General features: G+C 54.1%; 2 protein-coding genes across 2 annotated transcripts in view; one reads left to right on the plus strand and one right to left on the minus strand.

Annotated features, from left to right (window-relative positions):
• LOC122263581 (uncharacterized) overlaps nucleotides 1–6,115 on the plus strand; it is an 8,370-nt gene extending 2,255 nt beyond the window's left edge. Inside the window, exons 2-8 of the mRNA XM_086535337.1 lie at nucleotides 1–707; nucleotides 807–1,319; nucleotides 1,368–2,555; nucleotides 2,688–3,073; nucleotides 3,146–3,208; nucleotides 3,281–3,467; nucleotides 3,507–6,115. The exon at nucleotides 1–707 is cut by the window's left edge and continues 391 nt beyond it. Coding sequence (XP_086391463.1) covers nucleotides 1–707; nucleotides 807–1,319; nucleotides 1,368–2,555; nucleotides 2,688–3,073; nucleotides 3,146–3,208; nucleotides 3,281–3,467; nucleotides 3,507–4,678 — 4,216 coding nt within the window. The 3' untranslated portion in view covers nucleotides 4,679–6,115. The remainder of the gene's footprint in view (nucleotides 708–806; nucleotides 1,320–1,367; nucleotides 2,556–2,687; nucleotides 3,074–3,145; nucleotides 3,209–3,280; nucleotides 3,468–3,506) is intronic.
• Nucleotides 1–7,500, minus strand: part of LOC147466583 (uncharacterized) — a 411,126-nt gene that overhangs the window by 241,203 nt on the left and 162,423 nt on the right. The window lies entirely within an intron of this gene.

Below are 7,500 nucleotides of genomic sequence, written 5' to 3' on the forward strand. Positions count from 1 at the left end.
AGGCTTCGGTGGAGGAGCAGCTGGTGGATCGGGGTTTGACGGAGCAGCGGCTGGAGGTTTTGGTCCCGGAGCAGCTGGAGGCTTCGACGGTGGAGCCAGCGGCGGCGGAGGAGGAGTCCCTCTTCCCGGAATGAGCGGAGGCGGCGCTGGAGGAGCAGCTGGAGGCTTCGACTTGGGGTTTGATGGAGGAGCAGCTGGCTCGGGGTTTGACGCAGCCGGAGGAGCAGGAGCAGGAGGCTTCGAAGGAGGAGCTGGTGCTGGAGGCTTTGGTCCTGGAGGAGCAGCCGGAGAAGCAGGAGCAGGAGCAGGAGCAGGGTTCGACATAGCGACTGGCTTCGGTGCGGAAGGTTTTGGTCCCGGCGGTTCCGGGGGCTTCGGCACGGGGGGCCCTGGGGGGGTTCCCCTTCCTGGAGTAGGGGGGGACGCCGCCCCCGGTGCTCCTGACGTCGGGGCGGGAGGTCCGCCCGGAGGCTTCGGCCCCGGAGCGGGAGGTAGTTTCGCAGCTGGTTCTCCTGGAGCAGCCGGGCCGGGGTTTGACGCAGCCGGGCCGGGGTTTGACGTAGGCGCTGGGTTCGGCGGCAGTTCAAGCGGCGGCGGCGGCGGCGGCGGCGTGCCTTTGCCCGGAGTGGATGGACCTGGGGGCGGAGGCTTGGCTGGAGGAGCAGCTGCTGGAGGTTCGGGGTTTGACGCACCTGGAGGAGCAGGAGGTTTTGAGACTACTGGAGGAGCAGGAGGTTTTGGTCACGGAGCAGCTGGAGGTTTCGACGTCGCTGGAGGAGCCGGAGGTTTCGACGTCGCTGGAGGAGCCGGAGGTTTCGACGCCGGCTTCGGTGGAGGAGCAGCTGGCGGATCGGGGTTTGACGGAGCTGGAGGAGCCGGAGGTTTCGACGCCGGCTTCGGTGCGGGAGCCAGCGGCGGCGGCGGAGGAGTCCCTCTTCCCGGAGCAGCTGGTGGAGTGGGGTTTGACGGAGCTGGAGGAGCAGGAGGCTTCGACGCCGGCTTCGGTGGAGGAGCAGCTGGTGGATCGGGGTTTGACGGAGCTGGAGGAGCAGGTGGCTTCGATGCCGCTGGAGGAGCTGGAGGTTTCGATGCCGGCTTCGGTGCTGGAGCCAGCGGCGGAGGTGGAGTCCCTCTTCCTGGAGCAGCTGGAGGAGCAGGAGGTTTCGACGCTACTGGTGGTTCGGGGTTTGACGCCGCTGGCGCCGCTGGAGGCTTCGACGCCGGCTTCGGTGGAGGAGCAGCTGGTGGTGCGGGGTTTGACGCCTCTGGAGGAGCAGGAGCCAGCGGAGGTGGAGTCCCTCTTCCCGGAGCAGCTGGTGGTTCGGGGTTTGACGTAGCTGGAGGAGCCGGAGGTTTCGAAACAGCAGGAGGACCTGGAGGTTTCGACGCCGGCTTCGGTGGAGGAGCAGCTGGTGGATCGGGGTTTGACGGAGCTGGAGGAGCTGGAGGCTTCGACGCCGGCTTCGGTGGAGGAGCAGCTGGTGGATCGGGGTTTGACGGAGCTGGAGCAGCTGGAGGCTTCGACGCCGGCTTCGGTGGAGGAGCAGCTGGTGGATCGGGGTTTGACGGAGCTGGAGGAGCTGGAGGCTTCGACGCCGGCTTCGGTGGAGGAGCAGCTGGTGGATCGGGGTTTGACGGAGCTGGAGGAGCTGGAGGCTTCGACGCCGGCTTCGGTGGAGGAGCAGCTGGTGGATCGGGGTTTGACGTAGCTGGAGGAGCCGGAGGTTTCGAAACAGCAGGAGGACCTGGAGGTTTCGACGCCGGCTTCGGTGGAGGAGCCAGCGGAGGAGGTGGAGTCCCTCTTCCTGGAGCAGCTGGAGGAGCTGGAGATTTCGACGCCGCTGGAGGAGCCGGAGGCTTCGATGCAGCTGGAGGAACTGTAGGTTTTGAGACTGCTGGAGGAGCTGGAGGTTTCGACGCCGGCTTCGGTGGAGGAGCAGCTGGTGGATCGGGGTTTGACGGAGCTGGAGGAGCCGGAGGTTTCGACGCCGGCTTCGGTGGAGGAGCAGCTGGTGGTGCGGGGTTTGACGCCTCTGGAGGAGCAGGAGCCAGCGGCGGAGGTGGAGTCCCTCTTCCCGGAGCAGCTGGTGGTTCGGGAGGCTTCGACGTCGCTGGAGGAGCCGGAGGTTTCGACGCCGCTGGAGGAGCTGGAGGTTTCGACGCCGGCTTCGGTGGAGGAGCAGCTGGTGGTTCGGGGTTTGACGGAGCTGGAGGAGCCGGAGGTTTCGAAACAGCAGGAGGACCTGGAGGCTTCGACGCCGGCTTCGGTGGAGGAGCCAGCGGAGGAGGAGTCCCTCTTCCTGGAGCAGCTGGTGGATCGGGGTTTGACGGAGCTGGAGGAGCCGGAGGTTTCGACGCCAGCTTCGGTGGAGGAGCAGCTGGTGGATCGGGGTTTGACGGAGCTGGAGCAGCTGGAGGTTTCGACGCCGGCTTCGGTGGAGGAGCAGCTGGTGGATCGGGGTTTGACGGAGCTGGAGCAGCTGGAGGCTTCGATGCCGGCTTCGGTGGAGGAGCAGCTGGTGGATCGGGGTTTGACGGAGCTGGAGGAGCCGGAGGTTTCGACGCCGGCTTCGGTGCGGGAGCCAGCGGCGGCGGAGGTGGAGTCCCTCTTCCCGGAGCAGCTGGTGGAGTGGGGTTTGACGGAGCTGGAGGAGCCGGAGGTTTCGAAACAGCTGGAGGAGCTGGAGGTTTCGACGCAAGTTTCAGCTCCTCGGGCCCCGGAGGAGGCACCGAAGGCACGACCACGAGCCTCGACATCGACGGGATACCGGGCTTCGACGCAGGCACGAGTGCAAGCTTTGACGCGGGGCTGGATGCCGGGGCCGGTCCAGGGCTCGTAGGGGCCTTCGACGCCGCTGGTTCATCTAGCTTCGACGACGCTGGTTCGTCGGGGTTCGAGACAAGTTCGTCGGGGTTTGATTTGAGTGGTTCGTCTAGCTTCGACGCCGCTGGTTCCCCTGGATTCGATGCCGCTGGTTCCCCTGGATTCGATCTGAGTGGTTCGTCCGGCTTCGAGACAAGTGGTTCGTCTGGGTTCGAGACAAGTGGCTCTCCTTCTTCGTCTGGCTTCGACCTGAGTGGTTCATCTAGCTTCGACGCCGCTGGTTCCCCTGGATTCGACCTGAGTGGTTCCCCTGGATTCGACCTGAGTGGTTCGTCCGGCTTCGAGACAAGTGGTTCGTCCGGCTTCGAGACAAGTGGTTCGTCCGGCTTCGAGACAAGTGGTTCTCCTGGCTTCGAGACAAGTGGTTCTCCTGGCTTCGAGACAAGTGGTTCTCCTGGCTTCGAGACAAGTGGTTCTCCTGGCTTCGACTCGAGTGCCAGCGGTTCGTCAAGCTTTGACACCACTGGGGGCTTCCCCGGAGCCGACTTCAGCGGGGCCTTCGGATCGAGTTCCACTGGCATCAATGTCCCCATTTCGGGACCTCCTCTCGACGGGGACTTTGGTGGGTTCGGAGGCGCTGGAAGTGGAGGAGGAGGTGGAGGTGGGTTCGGAGGGGCTGAAGGTGGGTTCGGAGGCGCTGAAGGTGGGTTCGGAGGCGCTGAAGGTGGGTTCGGAGGGGCTGAAGGTGGGTTCGGAGGCGCTGAAGGTGGGTTCGGAGGCGCTGGAAGTGGGTTCGGAGGTGCTGAAGGTGGGTTCCGAGGCGCTGGAAGTGGAGGAGGAGGTGGAGGTGTCGGCATAGGATTAGGCCTAGGAGGAGGAGGGGCAGGAATAGGTGGAGGAGCAGGAGGAGGAGGAGGAATAGGTGGAGGAGCAGGAGAAGGAGGAGGAATAGGTGGAGGAGGAGGAGGAGGAGGAGGAGGTGTCGGCATAGGGTTAGGCCTAGGAGGAGGAGGAGGAGCAGGAGGAGGAGGAGGTGGAGGAGGTGTCGGCATAGGATTAGGCCTAGGAGGAGGAGGAGGAGGAGGAGGAGGTGGAGGGTCGACTGGCTTCAAAACGCAGGCCCATTCCCCCGTGCGAGACATGGCCTTCCCGTTTTTTGAGCGTGGCCCACCTGAACACCTCGGAGTTCCAGGTGGGCCGAACCTCGCCGTTCCGACCCCACTCCCACCCCCCCTTGCTACAACAACCACAGCCGCTCTTCCCCCCGCCGCTCTTCCCCCCTCCACTTCTCATTCCTCTTCGTCCCGCCTTCCCTCTTCCTTTGACTCCGCGACTTCCTCCTTCGACTCCTCTTCCTCTTCCTCCTCCTCCTCTTCCTTCGACTCCTCCTCCTCCTCCTCTTCCTTCGACTCCTCCTCTTCTTCCTCCTCCTCCTTCGACTCCTCCTCCTCCTCCTCTTCCTTCGACTCCTCCTCCTCCTCCTCCTCTTCCTTCGACTCCTCCTCCTCCTCCTCTTCCTTCGACTCCTCCTCCTCCTCCTCTTCCTCCTTCCCTACCTTCGAGGCCTGCGAACCGACCTCCTGTCCCACTGGAGGAGGCATAGCAGGCCTTCCTCGCTTCTCTTCCTCCTCCTCCTCCTCCTCCTCTTCCTCCTCCCCCTCCCCCTCCTTTCCTCCTGCCTCCTCCCTCCTCCATCCTTCCTCCATCTCCCTGCAGGACATCTCGCAGGACATCCCGCAGGATCTGGCCAAAATCTACCACGATATCTACGGAATCAAGATGATTCAAGAGGATTCTGCAGTTCCTCTTCGCAGGGCCCCGGCGCCTGCGAATCTGGAACTGCCGAGACTCTGATGAAAGAAGGGAAGAGAGAAGGAGGCGATAATTAAGGGAGAAGGAGAGAAGGAGAGAGATGATGATGATTAAGGGAGAAGGAGAGAAGGAGAGAGGAAGGTAGTAAATTAGGGAGAGAGGGAGAGAAGGAGAGAAGGAGATGAAGATTATGGGAGAAGGAAAGAAAGAAGGGAAGAGAGAAGGAGGCGATAATTAAGGCAAAAGGAGAGAAGGAGAGAGACGATGATGATTAAACTGCCAAGACTCTGAAGAAAGAAGGGAAGAGAGAAGGAGGCGATAATTAAGGGAGAAGGAGAGAGGGAGAGAGGGTGGTGGTGATTAAGGGAGAAGGAGAGGAGGTGATAATTAAGGGAGAAGGAGAGAGGGAGAGAGGGAGATGAAGATTAAACTGCCGAGACTCTGAAGAAAGAAGGGAAGAGAGAAGGAGGCGATAATTAAGGGAGAAGGAGAGAGGGAGAGAGGGAGATGAAGATTATGGGAGAAGGAAAGAAAGAAGGGAAGAGAGAAGGAGGCGATAATTAAGGGAGAAGGAGAGAGAGAGGGAGATGAAGATTATGGGAGAAGGAGAGAAAGAAGGGAAGAGAGAAGGAGGCGATAATTAAGGGAAAAGGAGAGAAGGAGAGAGGGAGATGAAGATTATGGGAGAAGGAAAGAAAGAAGGGAAGAGAGAAGGAGGCGATAATTAAGGGAAAAGGAGAGAGGGAGAGAGGATGATTATGGGAGAAGGAAAGAAAGAAGGGAAGAGAGAAGGAGGCGATAATTAAGGGAAAAGGAGAGAGGGAGAGAGGGAGATGGTGATTAAGGGAGAAGGAAAGAAAGAAGGGAAGAGAGAAGGAGGCGATAATTAAGGGAAAAGGAGAGAGGGAGAGAGGATGATGGTGATTATGGGAGAAGGAAAGAAAGAAGGGAAGAGAGAAGGAGGCGATAATTAAGGGAGAAGGAGAGAGGGAGAGAGGGAGATGGTGGTTATGGGAGAAGGAAAGAAAGAAGGGAAGAGAGAAGGAGGCGATGATTAAGGGAAAAGGAGAGAGGGAGAGAGGGAGATGAAGATTAAGGGAGAAGGAAAGAAAGAAGGGAAGAGAGGAGGAGGCGATAATTAAGGCAAAAGGAGAGAAGGAGAGAGGGAGATGAAGATGATTAAGGGAGAAGGAAATAGGGAGAGAGGAAGATGATGAATGAGGGAGAGAGGTAGGGAGAAGAAGATGCTAAATGAGGGAGAAGAAGAGATAGAGGGAGACAGATGCTAAATGAGGAAGGAACCAGAGAAGGAGAAGGAAGAGAGAGAGAGAGATGTTAAATTAGGAAGAAGGGGATGGAGAGACGATAAGAGAGATAGAGAGAAAAGTCTGATAAATGAGAGAGAGACAGAAAAGAGAGTAAGTGAAGAGAAAAAGTGAGAAAGAGAAGAAAGAGAAAGAAGATAGATAGAGAGAGAGAGAAAGAAGATAGAAAGAGAGAGAGAAAGAATTAAAAGAGAGAAAGAGAAGAAAGAGAATTAGAAGAGAAGAGAAGAGAGTCCGACAGAAAAGAGAGAGATAGAGAGAGAGAGAAAGATAAAGAGGATTTTTTTCTTTCGAATCAAGAGAAAAAAATAAGATAAAATCATTTTTACAAAAATCCGGTCAAATTTACAGTGAATCAAACGGATTTTTTTTTAATTCTTTGACGGTGAAATTTGGCATCGCTGAAAAAAATTGACAACAGTGGAAATTTGCAATAGTGCAATTTTGCAACGGTGGAAATTGTTGACAGTGATCTTTGGCAACAGTGCAATTTGGATTCATTCAAATCTTCAAGTCTAATTTTGGCAACAGTGAGACAGAGGCTATTTTGGCAACAGTGATATTCAACAATAACGAAATTCTTCAAAGGAAAAAAAAGAGATTGCAGTGAAATGAAATGAAAATGAAAATATGAAATATATCGATTGTTAAAGAAAATGACAGTGATAACCAGTGTTTATAAATTTCATTAACAGTGAAATTCCGTGATAACAAAATTACAGTGAAATTCAAATACAATCAAATAGATATGAAAATTTTACAGTGACATTGAAAATAATAAAAGAAATGAGAAAATTTTACAGTGAAAGTTAACAATATACATTGGCAGTGAAAATGTTTACAGTGAAAACATAATAAAGATAAATTTACAGAGGAAAATAATGAATAAATTTGCAGTGAAAAAAAAATAATCCGTTTGAAGTGAAAATTAACGAAATTGGTTAAAAGGGATTTTTTTTGCAGTGAAAAATAACAAAAATTGTTTTTAAAGGATTTTTTTGCAGTGAAAAATAACAAAAATTGTTTTTAAAGGATTTTTTTGCAGTGAAAAATAACAAAAATTGTTTTTAAAGGATTTTTTTGCAGTGAAAAAAAATCGTGAAATGTGTTTATGGGGAAATATTTTATAGTGAAAAATAACGAGATTAACTATTAGTGAATTTTTTTACGGTGAAAAGTTATTTCCTCTCAACTTCCTAATTACTTCTCTTAATCACCTCTCGACACATTCTCTTAATCACTCCCTAATCACTGTCCTTATATCACCCCCTAATTACTCTCCCTTAATTACCCACTAATTACTGTCCCTTAATTACAACACTATCCCTTCCTTAAGATAATTAGTGGGCTAATGACATCTGTCCCTTTTGGGTAATTAGTCTTAGATGTAATTAATAGGTTTAATGAGGTGTAATTAGCAGTATTCCGTTTCAATATTTATGGTAATTAAGCATTGTATTTGCCTATTTTTGCTCCTTAATTATCGAAATGTATTTTTCGTTATTAGTATCATTGCTGTTGTTAATTATGGTGTAATTA

The sequence above is a fragment of the Penaeus japonicus genome, unplaced genomic scaffold (genome assembly GCF_977035675.1).
Source record: "Penaeus japonicus unplaced genomic scaffold, GWHDUDI00000001_assembly GWHDUDI00000043, whole genome shotgun sequence".
NCBI lineage: Eukaryota > Metazoa > Arthropoda > Malacostraca > Decapoda > Penaeidae > Penaeus > Penaeus japonicus.